At 46.0% G+C, this 14,799-nt stretch overlaps 1 protein-coding gene across 1 annotated transcript in view; it reads left to right on the plus strand.

Moving 5' to 3' along the window:
- Positions 1 to 14,799, plus strand: part of CLSPN (claspin) — an 85,085-nt gene that overhangs the window by 13,623 nt on the left and 56,663 nt on the right. Inside the window, 2 exon segments of the mRNA XM_029571501.1 lie at positions 892 to 1,000; positions 9,385 to 9,878. Coding sequence (XP_029427361.1) covers positions 892 to 1,000; positions 9,385 to 9,878 — 603 coding nt within the window.

Here is a 14,799-nt window from a genome sequence, read left to right on the forward strand (position 1 = left end):
TAAATCTATATATATATATATTGAATTTATAAACCACCTGACACTAAAAGGCCTAGACGGTGAACAAAATGACATACACGTTAAATCAAGAGCCATACAAAACATGCATTTAAAATCAAAATTAAGATGTGTTGCATAAAAACAAAAGTAAATAAATAACATTAAAAAAAAATTGAATTAAAATGAATAATGATCAGAAAGGTAAAATGATTAAAAAAATAAATAAAACTTAACCATAGGCTAAATTAAATAAAAAGGTCTTGATAAGTTTTCTGAATTGAGGAAGTGAGTCGCAAAATCTAATTTCTTTTGGAAATGAATTCCATAGAGTTGGTGCTGTGACAAAGAGAGGGCACTCGCAAGTAGTACTGAGTTTGGCGAATTTTGGTGATGGAACATCCAGTGAGCCTCTTTGTGAAGAACGAAGTAGTCTAGTTGGTTGGTAGAATTTGAGGATAGCATTTGCCCAGTGACATTTTTGCCCATTGAAAAGTTTGTGTACAAGCATTCTGATTTTGTATTTAATGCATTCATTGATAGGCAGTGTAGGAGTAGGTATAATGGGTTCATATCGTTTGGTACCAGAGATGAGACGAGCAGCAGAATTTAGCAATAAATATTTATGAAAGTTTTATTTCTAAGCATTTTTTGCACTGTATATCTGTGGGAATCATGTTGGCTTAATCATATTTTAGATCAATCATAGAAGATCAAAAGGTTTTAAAAGTTTTTTAAATATTAATAAGATGCAACACCAATAAGTTGGGTTGGGTTTTTTTTTTTTTTTTTTTTTAAACAAAGTACTTCAGGAATGAAATTTAATAAAATTTTGATGCTAATATCAACCTGATTGCCCTCTTGACATTCAAACCAAACATATTTCTTTTGCAGAATCCTCTCTCTCTCTTCCTTATCATCTTCCTGAACCTAAAAGCATCCATGAGTTTTTCAAGCGCCGCCCCAGGCCTGCGTGCCAGGGAAGTGTTATGGCACTGCTTAAGTAAGAATCAAGTACATCTTTTGTTTTATGTTGGTAACCCAGTTAATCAAGTGGCAAACTTTTCAAGGAAAGCTCCACTTCCTGAACATACCCCGATCAGTCCAGAAAAGTGGGTTTTGTATCCCTACCAGCAGATGGAGTCAGAGTGCACTCCTGCAGTCTTAGTTTTTCAGTTAGTTTAGGGAGGTAGGAATTTTCTTTTTTTATTTTCCTTTCTTCCGCTGCTTCCTGAGGTGTTAGGCACCTTCGTGGGCCATCCCTCATCGGAAGCCGGGGGGTTGGACACCCCTGACTTGGGTCTCGCCTGCTCCAGTTCGGTGGTTGGAGGCCAGGGACTCCTGGCTACCCACTTCTAAAGCTGCTCCCTCGACTCCAGGCTTGTGAGCTTATAAAGTTTAAAAAAAAAAAAAAAACCCAGACTCTGCTCACATGGTGTCGCTGCTTCTGAGTTGGGGGCCGCCTCCTGCAGTGGGGGTGTGTGTGAGGTGACTTCCCCTCCCGCGTATTTCCTCCGCTCCTGGGGCTCCGGGCTGTCTGAGGTAGGGGGTGTTGTTTATTGACAGTCGCAGTCTTTGCTACTCGCGTCGCAGGCAGTGAAATTTTGGGCCTGCTGGCAAAACTTTTTCCCACAACACTGAAGCGCATGCTTTGCTCGGAGCCGGCCTGCCTCTGCATTTTTTTGACCACGTGGCTCGGCCCTGTCACAGACAGTGACATTTTGGGCCTGCCGACAAAGGTTTCTTGGCGCCACTGAAGCACAAGCTTTCCTCTGAGCCGGACGGCCCCTGCATTTTTTCACCGTGTGTCAGCGCGGACTTAAAGATGGCGCCCCAGTCCAAATCGGCACCCTGCCGTGCCTGTGAAACGCACAGTCAGCCTCTTGATGCATTTTCTCTTTGCCCTGACTGTTCTTCGGGCCGGAAGGGCTCGTCAGGAATCACTCCCCCTCTCGTGGGGGAGGGTAATGAGGCGCGGGCCGAATCGCCGGGGGGGGGGGGATGCCCTTCCCGTATTAGTCCCCATGGGGGAGGATCCTCAATTGGGGATGGACTGAGTGGAACCAGATGCCTTTACTGGGGCAGAGGATGAGCCAGAAGATTTTTCTCCACAATTTTTTCTCCATGTTCCATGTAAAGCTCAGCTCTCTGTTGAGCAGTTCTTCGTTTTATGTAAACCGGAGTGATTTGTAGTCCCTACAAGAACTTCGGTATATAAAAATTAAAAATAAATAAATAAATAATTTATTCTTATGCACCAAGCCTTCCTGGCTAGGAGGCAGGCGGTGCTCAGGAGACCCGGACAGCCGTTGGATACTTTGGAGCCGGCTCCGAAGAGGGGGAAGTCCGTGGATACCCAGCAGCCCTTGGTACGACAGCCTCACCCTGTGGAGAGCTCTCCCAGGGGACCTCAAGGGCCAAACCTGATCTTGGTACTGGCGCCAGATACTGATCCAGATGCGGATCCGGACCAGACCTCTGATTTGGGTAATATCCCACACGATGACCCAGATGGGGACAACCCTCCGTCTGCAGAGGGTGATGACCCCAGTGTGATTCGCCTGTTCAAGCGCAACAAGCTATTCCCCCTTATTCCGCAGGTTTTGGACGTGTTGGGACTTAAAGTTTTGCAAGAGGAATCAGATAATGAAGGGGTTAATCCAGTACTCGATGGTATTCGGGGACCAACTTCTTCCTTCCCTTTGCCCAAAAAGGTCCGCAAGCTGGTAACTCGCGACTGGGACGTCCCGGATGCGGGGCTCAAAGTTGGCAGGGCTATGGCCAAGCTTTATCCCCTATCGTCAGATGTTTTGAACCTCCTCAAGATTCCGAAGGTGGATGTAGCAGTTTCAGCGGTTACAATGAAGACTACCATTCCGGTGACTGGTGCCGCGGCCTTGAAGGACATGCAGGGCCGCAAACTGGAGATCCAGTTGAAGCGGGTATTTGAGGTGGCCGCCTGGGCCTCAGAGTGGCGGACTGCGCCAGCCTCATGCAAAGGGCTTGCCTTTGCTGGGTGCAGGAGGCAGCGCCCGGCTCGGGGGCCGCAGGTGGTTGTCTGTTGCAGACTGCTCGCTTGGAAGTGGGCATTGCATATGTGGCGGATGTGCTGTATGATCTGGTGCACACGTCGGCGCGTAGCATGTTGTCCATAGTGTTGGCGCGTAGACTCCTTGGTTACGGAACTGGGCAGCGGATTTGTCCTCAAAATCTATCTTTAAAACAAAGAGAGATTTCTACGCGAAAAAAATCTATCATGTCTTATTTGACTCCAAAGCTCTTTTTTCATACGTCTCAGCTCTAACCAAACCCCCTCCTCCATCCATTCCAGATGATCAAGCGTTCGCCAAAGCTTCTGAACTTGCCTCCTTTTTTGAAGAGAAAATTATCAAGCTCACCAATCTTTTCCACACCTCTACTCCTACTACCCACCTCTCACAGAACACAGCATCACATCAAAACGCCAGGTTAGAATCCTTCGAGACCACCTCATCATTCGAATCATTTGAAACCACCTCATCACTTGAAATTATGGATATTCTAAAAAAAACTCAAACCCTCTTCACATCCTTTAGATACCATCCCTTCAAACCTTCTCATGTCAATACCAAACACCATTGTGAAACCCATCGCAGAAATCATTAACTGTTCATTAACTCAAGGTAAAGTTCCAGATTCTCTCAAGCAATCCATCTTGAAACCTCTCCTAAAAAAACCCCTAACCTCTCAACAGATGAACCAACTAATTTTCGCCCCATTGCTAACCTACCCTTCATTGCTAAGGTCATGGAAAACATAGTAAATAAACAGCTTACTGACTACTTGGAAGATTTCAAGATTCTGGCTCCATCGCAATATGGTTTTCGGAAATCCCTCAACACAGAATCCCTTCTGATCTCTCTCTTGGATTCAGTCTTCCTTAGTTCAGATAAAAGACAACCTCACCTACTCATTCTCCTCTACCTCTCCGCGGCCTTTGATACGGTCAATCACTCAATCCTTCTAGACCGCCTAGCCGACATTGGTATTTCAGGCACTGCCCTAAATTGGTTTCGTTCATTTCTCAGCAACAGATCATTCAAGGTCAAAATTAATAACAAAGAATCTAAGCCAATCAGCTCAAACCTGGGAGTTCCACAAGGCTCCTCCCTCTCCCCAACCCTCTTCAACATCTATCTTCTACTCCTCTGCTTCCTGCTATCTAAGCTGAAAATCAAACATTTTGTATATGCGGATGACATACAAATTATCATCCCTATAAGGAAATCCCTTCAAAACACTTTAATTTTCTGGGAATATTGCTTTCAGGAAATCAGCTCGCTCCTTACCAAACTTAACCTTGTCATCAACAAGCAAAAAACGGAATACCTCATCTCCCTGGATGACAACTTCATTCCTAGAGAGACATCTACCATTATAATTGGTCAAACACTAAAAGACATTTCCTCTAATCTTAATCCTTTTGCAACTATCCTGGACAACCTCAAAAACACTTCCCACGTAAGAGATCTAGGCGTGCTTTTGGACAATCATCTGAACCTCAAAAGATTTGTAAATAACACAACTAAAGAATGCTTTTTTAAATTACAAGTTCTAAAAAAGCCAAAACCCCTTTTGCACTCACACGATTTCCGCCTTGTCCTTCAGTCAATCATCCTCTCCGGGGTTGACTATGTAGCGCTTTGCTACTTAGTCTTCCGGCCAACTCCATCAGGCCTCTGCAGGTGTTACTGAGTTCAGCAGCCGGGATCCTGACAAACTCGGATAAGAGAGACCACATTACACCCATTCTCTACAGGCTTCGCTGGCTTCCGATTAAGTACAGAGTCCTCTACAAAGCCATGATCATCATACACAAATCCTTAAACAACTTAGCTCCAATTGATCTTACCTTTCAATTTCGCACCAACAAATCAAAGAGACCAATAAGAAAAGCTTATCAAGGCTCCCTTTTTGTCCCTCAAGCCAAAACTCCACTAAGAAATAGGGCTTTTTCCACGGCAGGTCCTTCTCATTGAAACTCACTTCCACCAGACCTTAGACAGGATCCCTGCCATCAATCCTTCAAGAAAAAACTGAAAACTTGGCTATTTAATCTAGCATTTCCCTGATTACTTTTAGTAGACTTACCATGGCAAATTTGATTTGTTTGTTCTTTTTGTAAAACTCCTCCCTCTAATCCCTCCTTTTTTCCACCTTTCTGGTCCTTTGGTTTTTCCTTTTTCCCCCCTTTCCCTCTCATCCCCACATCCTCCCTTATAATTATCTTCTCATTGCTCCCAAGCCCTATTTCTCTCGATACATACATCTTTTATTTAATTTTTAACTTTTAATTCCTCATTGGTTTTTCTGCAAGGCATCTGTTTAAGATGAATACTTTAAACTACATGCTTTTTTTTTATTATTGTTCTGACAGGTTTTTATGTTAGAAGTTCTCTGTTACATGTAATGCTTTCAAGCAAGTTTAATTGTTCAATGTAAACCGATTTGATTTGCATCTAATGCAAGAAGACCGGTATATAAAAAACCTAAATAAATAAAATCCCGAGACTGTAACCTCCCTTTTAAGGGCAAGCTCCTATTTGGAGAGGAACTCGACCAATTGGTTAAGCTGCTTGGGGAATCCAAAGGCAATCGCCTGCTGGAGGATAGGCAATCCTCAAAGAATGTGTTTCCTCCTCTGCTCCATTACCGGGATATGCGCCGTTTTCGAACTGGCAGATACGCCTCTTTTTCTGGATCTAAGCAGACTCCAGGACGTCAGCAGTCCTTTCGCAGGGGTAGTCTCCCTCGGTGGGACAAGGGAAATCTCGGGACAGGAGGAGGCAAACCCTCCCAATGAAGCCACGAACACCCATTCTGTCGTCGAAGCTGTCTGAGACAGATTATTCAATTTTTACACGGCATGGGAAAGGATCACCTCTGATCGCTGGGTCTTGGAAGTGATCAGAGACGGCTACGCCTTGGAGTTCTCCCATCCAGTTCCAGAAGCCTTCGTGGAATCTCGCATGTCCTCCTGCTGCAAGCGCAAAGCAGTTCAGGACACTCTGCAACACCTACTCAAGCTGCAGGCCATTGTCCCAGTTCCGGAGTCCGAGCAGGGCCGGGGCAGGTACTCTGTTTACTTTGTGGTTCCCAAGAAAGAGGGCACCTTTCGTCCCATCCTCTATCTACAAAAGGTGAATCGGAGTCTCTGGGTCCCTCAGTTTCGAATGGAAACCCTGCGGACGGTTATGGCAGCTGTTCGGAAAGGGGAGTTCCTAGCATCCTTTTGACCTGACGGAAGCGTACCTTTACATCCGGTGGAGCCATCAGTGCTACCTGCGCTTCAAAGTGTTGGGTCAACATTTCCAGTTTCACGCTCTTCCCTTCGGACTCGCTACAGCGCCTCGTACATTTACCAAAGTCATGGTAGTGGTGGTTGCCTTCCTCTGGCAGGAGGGCATTTTAGTCCACCCATCCCTGGGTGGCTGGTTGATCCGGGTAAAGTCTCGGGAAGACTGCGAGAGGTCGGTCTACAGGGTGCGGCTCACGTTGCAGTCCCTTGGCTGGATAATAAATGTGCAAAAGAGTCACTTGGAGCCTACCCAAAGACTTGTGTGTTTGGGAGCGCTGTTCGATACCTTTCAGGGCAAGGTGTTTCTGGTGGCGGACAGAGTGACGAGGTTGCAGGACCAGATCCGCACATTACTTCAGAGGGAGAACCCCACAGTGTGGCATCATTTACAAGTCCTGGGATCGATGGCTTCCACCTTGGATTTGGTCCCGTGGACGTTTGCTCACTTTACGACCGTTGCAGCGAGCACTACTGTCACGGTGGAGTCCAGTGTCGGAACAATTCCACTTGCCCATGTGCCAAGAGTCAGTCTTTCATGGTGGCTGTCTCTTGACGATTTGGGTCGGGGAGTGGATCTGGACCCTCCAAATTGGGTAGTAGTTCCACCGATGCCAGTCTCTCTGGTTGGGGAGCAGTCCGTGCAGGCAGAGCTGCACAGGGGCTCTGGTCACCGGAAGGGTCCTGGTCCATTAATCGGCTCGAGACGAGGGCAGTTCGTCTGGCCTTCCAAGCATTCCTACCCTTGATCAAACACAGGATGGTGCGGGTGTTCTCCGACAATGCGACGACGGTGGCTTACATCAACCGTCAAGGAGGAACAAGAAGTCCCGCAGTGGCGCTCGAAGCGCGCCTCTTGTTCGCCTGGGCAGAGCGTCATCTCTGAGGGATTGCCGCTTCACATATCGCCGGAGTGGAGAATGTTCAAGCGGACTTTCTCAGCAGGCAGCAACTCGACCCAGGGGAGTGGGAGTTGTAGCCTGAAGCCTGGAACATCATTTGCACCAGGTGGGGCGTGCCACAATTGGATCTCTTGGTGATTCGGGCCAATGCAAAGACCGAACGCTTCTTCAGTCTGCGCCGGGAGCAGGGATTGGTCGGTCTTGACACGCTGGTGTGTCCATGGCCCACGGGAATTCTTCTGTACGCCTTCCCTCCCTGGCCCCTCATCGGTCACCACCTCAGTCGAATAGAGCTCCATCCCAGCAGGGTAGTGCTACTGGCTCCGGAGTGGCCACGTTGCCCTTGGTTCGCGGATCTGGTTCGCATGGCTCTGGAGGGACCACTGTACCTCGCCCACATTCCGCGAATGCTGCGACAAGGACCCATATATTCGGATCGGGAGGATCGCTTCTCTATTGCGGCTTGGCTTTTGAGAGGAGACGTTTATGTTTGAAGGGATATTCAGAACAAGTCATCTCCACCTTGCTTCAAACACGGCGTCTGTCTGCTTCCATGGCGTATGTTAGGGTTTGGAAGCTTTTTGAGACTTGGTGTCTCCAGCGCTCCTACGATCCGTTGGCCGTAGATGATCCCGTGGTGTTGGACTTCTTGCAGCAGGGGCTGGCTAAGGGGTTGTCCTTCAATTCTCTCCGGGTCCAGGGGGCGGCCTTGGGGACCCTGTGGACAAGTTTCAGGGCTCTTCGCTGGCAGTTCACCCGGATATTGCTCGGTTCCTCAAAGGAGTCAAGCATTTGCTTCCTCCAGTGCGCCCGGTATGTCCGGATTGGAATTTGAATTTGGTGCTTCATGTGCTTTGTGGAGCACCTTTTGAACCTCTTCGTCGAGCTTCCATTAAGAATCTGACTTTAAAGGCCGTTTTCTTGGTGGCCATTTGTTTGTTGCGACGAATTTCGGAATTACAAACATTATCGTGTCATGATCCCTTTTCTTCGGATTTATGATAGGTATCGTTGCGCACAGTACCATCCTTCGTCCCCAAGGTGGTCTCCTCCTTCCATGTTAATCAGACAGTGGAACTTCCAGGGTTCCCACAGTGGTCCCGAGATTCAGCTACTGAGAGGGATCTTCATCTCTTGGATGTTCAGCACATTTTATTACGCTATCTGGAGGTTATCAATGACTTCCGCTGTTCAGATCATCTCTTCGTTCTGTTCGGCGGACCGAAGAAAGGGGACAAGGCATCGAAAGCGACCATTTCGTACTTGATTAAAGAAGCTATCTGTTCATCCTATATAGCCCCAGGGCGTCAACTGCCGGTTGGACTGCGTGCTCATTCCACCAGGGCACAGTCTACCTCCTGGGCTGAATGTCAGCTGCTGTCGCCCCAGGAGATTTGCAGAGCGGCAGTCTGGTCTTCTCTTCATACTTTCACTAAGCATTATTGGTTGGATGTTAATGCTTCTGAACATTCGTCCTATGGTGAAAGTGTCCTGTGTGTGGGTCTTTCGGCTTCCCGCCCAGTGTAGGGTGGCTTGGGTACATCCCACTTTTCTGGACTGATCTGGGTATGTTCAAGAAATGAAAATTGGTTCTTACCTGCTAATTTTCGTTCTTGTAATACCACAGATCAGTCCAGAGGCCTACCCCTTACTTCAGAATCCAAAAGACTGTCGTTGCTAAGTTGTTTCCTATTTGTTCATGAGCTCCGTTTTGCAGACATGTTTGAAGGAGCAGTTTCATGGGTGGTGTTTACGATTTATTAGTTTTTGGGGACCCCCCCCCTTTGCCTGTTCGTTTCTAGTGTGAGCTTGGGTACAGACCAATACTGAGGGACTGCAGGTGGCACTCTTGTGTGTGTGTGTGTGTGTGTGTGTGTGTATATATAGCAGTGCCCAAATGTTTACTCTCTGTCTCCATCTGCTGGTAAGAATACACAACCCACTTTTCTGGACTGATCTGTGGTATTACAGGAAGGAAAATTAGCAGGTAAGAACCAATTTTCATTTGCTGTCTGAGATGATGTTACTAGAAAATGTTTTTAGCAGTGTCAAGCTTGCTCTCGGGGAAATTTTGTTTTTATCCTAAACAATTCCATGTTGCTGGAAATGTTTGAGTGGATATTCCTGATTCCTCCTTGCTTTCACTTGCAGATCAACCAAGTATCAGCCTGGTACTACCGAAGAGAGCACTGAAGGAGCTGATACGCAAATGGCTGGGATTGAAGAAATGAAAATGCCTTCACCCCTTTCAGTTCTTGATGTTAGGACAGATGAACCTTTTATAAATAACTCGCTGGGGGAGACTGAGGATGGGAATGCTCGTAATGAAACTGAGATTAGTGGGCAGAATGTTCTGCCTGAGGTTAGTGAGATGGTAAACTCAGATACCTTCAGTCTGAACAGCAGTGACAAAATGGAGACTAAAGATCTACTGCAACAAGAAGCAACAGAGCCTCAGGAACCTGTTCTTGGATATAAAGAGGAAGATGTAACCAGGCCAGTGCATGGAGGGTTAGTTCCACAGGAAAACAGGAAATCCAAGCTGGAGAAATTACTGGCACTAGGTGTTGACCTCTCCATCAAACCTCGCCTCTGCCCAGATGACAGCACTTTTGTTAACCTTGATGAGCCCAAGGAAAATAAAGGTACTTGATTCATCATTCTACTTATCTTGAGTGCAAGTGATTGTCACTGCATGCTTCCATATTGGAGAGCTTGGGTTTTGGAAAGGATTTTTGGATGCCTGAGACTCAGACAAATAAAGGCTGGGAACAGTGTGGGGAGAATCTCAGAGCCCCTGGAGGGAAAGCAGGCTGCATTAGTCTAGAACATATTTTGAGTGCTGTGAAGGGGGAATGTAAGGCCAGCAGACCCATATATATTATATAGGGGGAAAAGGAGCTTATATGGGTTTAAGATGATTATGGGGGCTGAGGTAGACCTTTTTTTAATTGCAAAATCTAACACTGCATTATTTACATGAGATAATACTTTGTCAGGCTTGATATTGCTAAAATAGTTTTTTGTTCTTTTTTTTTAGTTTTACATCTGGAACACAAGCTCTTGTTGCAGGTTTTGTAGCCTAAACACTTATTTTCAGATTTTTTTTTTGTTGTTGTGAGGATTAACAAATGTCTTTATAGTTTTAACTTCAGAGTTACTAGACTGCTGTTTTGAGTCTTCATTACAGCAAACTTAATGAAATAAGGGATAATATACCCTGCCCAGGTCTGGATTTGGAACACTTTTTTTTTCAATAGATAGATGCCAGGCTCTCCTCCCTTCACCCCAGTTCTAAAATTATCGTGCCTATTACTTCATTGGGGCTTCTAGCCCACATTTGAAAAGTGTTAAAAATCTGATAGGCTAAAGATTTACATAAACTTTTGCCACCTGAGAAGTTGGAGGTTGAATCAGTTTTGATATTTCCTAAACTTGTCACTTTGTTCTAGGGTGGCTTCTGTTAAAATAAAACTACTCTTCTTACAATGCAATAGTGCCCTTCCCCCTTTTGGGGTACATAAAATGTCTGCCTGCCTGTTTGGGAGCTGAGCACCAGTCTCTGGCTTAAAAAAAAAAAAAAAGGGGTCAGTGTAGTGGATTTGTTCCAGAGGCAAGGGATATATTTCTCAATCTAGATAAGGAAATTAACACCAAAACACTTTTCCCTCTGACTGCACCCCAACATTTTCCAAACACCCGTTGTGTGATCTGGCTTGGCCACTGTTAGGATATTGGGCTTAATGGACTTTTGGTCTGACCCAGCATGGCAAGTCTTTATGTTCCTGTCCATACCAGAGATCAGTCCAGTCAAGTGGGTTTTACATCCCTATCCGCAGATGGAGGCAGAGAACAAACCTTTGAGGCACTGCTACATATACGAGTGCACCACCTGCAGTCCCTCAGTATTTCTCTGTTTCCAGCAGATGGTAGAGGTGCAAACCTGCAGTCTGGAGTTTTGATTTAAAAAAAAAAAAAAAAAAAAAAAAGAGAAGGAAGACAGAAGATTCCTGGAAGCTCCCCAAGGTGTTAGGTTCATTCGTGGGCCATCCCTTTGGTAGAGCGGAGGTTGGCAATCCCTGAGCTAGCTCAGCCCTTATTGGTCAGGGGGGGTGGGGGGTTTGAAAGCTAGGGTCCTGGTTCCCTCATTACCTCTGGGTCCTCACCGACAGTATCTGCTATCTCCTGACATCCAGAAGCAGGGAAGTAGCCCTTTACTTTTTGTGATTTCCTTGCTTTTGCTTTTTCTGTGTGTTTGTTTTTTCCGGGGCCAGGGCAGAAGCCTCTTGATCATTGGACCAGGTGCTCGATAGTGTCAGGAACATGCCGCCGGCAGGGTTTCTTAGCAGCAGAGGCTATTTTTAAGTTCGACCTTGATTCAGCCTGATGCCCGCTCAGCGCGGGAAAAGTTGCCATGGCTGCGGCTTGAAGGGGGTTCAACTCTCTGCAACCGCATTTTGCGCGGAGTGTGCCTCAGTGGGGCTGGAACCTCCGCTGGACCCTCGGTGGGGGGGAGGGGGTTGGAGTACAAGGTCGGTTAGGCCAGTGCTGCAGGCCCCGAGACGGTCTGAAGAGTTGGCGGACATTTTGAAAGCACATGGCAGGAGCCGGGAAGCCGTTCCAGAGCTTCAGACTCCCCTCCCCTGCTGTTTTCGTCTAGTTTAAGCCCTGATGGGAGCAGGGAAGGGATTTGGGGGGCCAGGGGGATGATGGCCAGGATTGGTCCTCTTCGGATTAGGAGCAATTTTCAGGGGATTTCGTCCTACTTCTTCACAAGGCCTATTTAAGAAAATGCCATACTGGGTCAGACCAAGGGTCCATCAAGCCCAGCATCCTGTTTCCAACAGTGGCCAATCCAGGCCACAAGAACCCGGCAAGTACCCAAAAACTAAGTCTATTCCATGTAACCATTGCTAATGGCAGTGGCTATTCTCTAAGTGAACTTAATAGCAGGTAATGGACTTCTCCTCCAAGAACTTATCCAATCCTTTTTTAAACACAGCTATACTAACTGCACGAACCACATTCTCTGGCAACAAATTCCGGAGTTTAATTGTGCGTTGAGTAAAAAAGAACTTTCTCCGATTAGTTTTAAATGTGCCCCATGCTAACTTCATGGAGTGTCCCCTAGTCTTTCTACTATCCGAAAGAGTAAATAACCGATTCACATCTACCTGTTCTAGACCTCTCATGATTTTAAACACCTCTATCATATCCCCCCTCAGTCGTCTCTTCTCCAAGCTGAAAAGTCCTAACCTCTTTAGTCTTTCCTCATAGGGGAGTTGTTCCATTCCCCTTATCATTTTGGTAGCCCTTCTCTGTACCTTCTCCATCGCAATTATATCTTTTTTGAGATGCGGCGACCAGAATTGTACACAGTATTCAAGGTGCGCTCTCACCATGGAGCGATACAGAGGCATTATGACATTTTCCGTTTTATTCATCATTCCTTTTCTAATAATTCCCAACATTCTGTTTGCTTTTTTGACTGCCGCAGCACACTGCACCGACTATTTCAATGTGTTATCCACTATGACACCTAGATCTCTTTCTTGGGTTGTAGCACCTAATATGGAACCCAACATCGTGTAATTATAGCATGGGTTATTTAGCCAAGAAGGAGGCAGGAAGAAGGTAGCCGCTTCCCAGAAAGCCTCCTGTGGCTAAGAAGCCTGGGGGGGAGCCAGTGGGGTCCTATGTATCCTTGGGCTGGGATGATCCTAGGCTGACAGTGAGGACACAGGAGTCGGATGGGCCTGATCAGCAGAAAGGTGGTCCGTTGGACCCAGGCAAGGACCCAGTTACCAATGTAGGGGATCCTATGCAGGATGTGGATTGACATCCCGATTGCAAAGGATGACAACGTTTGTGTGGTCCGATTGTTCCACAGGGAGGAGCTAGGTCCGCTGATTCCCCAGGTGTTGGAAGAGTTGGGGATTAAGGTCGCGCAGGAAGATTTGGACAATGAGGGGGTAAATCCGGTTTTTCCCTCTGTGGCGGGAAAATTAATGGAGAGACTGCTGAATGAAAGGATAGTGAACTACCTACAATCCAGTGGGTTGCTCGATCTGAGGTAGCATGGACTCACCAGGGGAAGATCCTGTCAAACCAATCTACCAATTAACTGAAGAGGATGTTGGGGAGGTACCCGTAATGGAGAAGGTTTTCCTGAGTAATGATTCAGATGGACTGAATCAAATCACGGTGAACCTAGAAGATGTGGTAGGCCTGATTGACAAACCTGGACCGGATGGTATACACCCCAGAGTTCTGAAGGAACTAAAAAATGAAATTTCAGACCTATTAGTAAAAATTTGTAACCTATCATTAAAATCATCCATTGTACCTGAAGACTGGAGGATAGCAAATGTAACCCCAATATTTAAAAAGGGCTCCAGGGGCGATCCGGGAAACTACAGACCGGTTAGCCTGACTTCAGTGCCAGGGAAAATAGTGGAAAGTGTTCTAAACATCAAAATCACAGAACATATAGAAAGGCATGGTTTAATGGAACAAAGTCAGCATGGCTTTACCCAAGGCAAGTCTTGCCTCACAAATCTGCTTCACTTTTTTGAAGGAGTTAATAAACATGTGGATAAAGGTGAACCGGTAGATGTAGTATACTTGGATTTTCAGAAGGCGTTTGACAAAGTTCCTCATGAGAGGCTTCTAGGAAAAGTAAAAAGTCATGGGATAGGTGGCGATGTCCTTTTGTGGACTGCAAACTGGCTAAAAGACAGGAAACAGAGTAGGATTAAATGGACAAGTTTCTCAGTGGAAGGGAGTGGACAGTGGAGTGCCTCAGGGATCTGTATTGGGACTCTTACTTTTCAATATATTTATAAATGATCTGGAAAGAAATACGAGTGAGATAATCAAATTTGCAGATGACACAAAATTGCTCAGAGTAGTTAAATCACAAGCAGATTGTGATAAATTGCAGGAAGACCTTGTGAGACTGGAAAATTGGGCATCCGAATGGCAGATGAAATTTAATGTGGATAAGTGCAAGGTGATGCATATAGGGAAAAATAACCCATGCTATAATTACACAATGTTGGGTTCCATATTAGGTGCTACAACCCAAGAAAGAGATCTAGGCGTCATAGTGGATAACACATTGAAATCGTCGGTTCAGTGTGCTGCAGCAGTCAAAGCAAACAGAATGTTGGGAATTATTAGAAAGGGAATGGTGAATAAAACTGAAAATGTCGTCATGCCTCTGTATCGCTCCATGGTGAGACCGCACCTTGAATACTGTGTACAATTCTGGTCACCGCATCTCAAAAAAGATATAATTGCGATGGAGAAGGTACAGAGAAGGGCTACCAAAATAAGGGGAATGGAACAGCTCCCCTATGAGGAAAGACTAAAGAGGTTAGGACTTTTCAGCTTGGAGAAGAGACTGCTGAGGGGGGATATGATAGAGATGTTTAAAATTATGAGAGGTCTAGAACGGGTAGATGTGAATCGGTTATTTACTCTTTCAGATAATAGAAAGACTAGGGGGCACTCCATGAAGTTAGCATGGGGCACATTTAAAACTAATCGGAGAAAGTTCTTTTT

This window comes from Rhinatrema bivittatum, chromosome 11, assembly GCF_901001135.1.
Source record: "Rhinatrema bivittatum chromosome 11, aRhiBiv1.1, whole genome shotgun sequence".
Taxonomy (NCBI): domain Eukaryota; kingdom Metazoa; phylum Chordata; class Amphibia; order Gymnophiona; family Rhinatrematidae; genus Rhinatrema; species Rhinatrema bivittatum.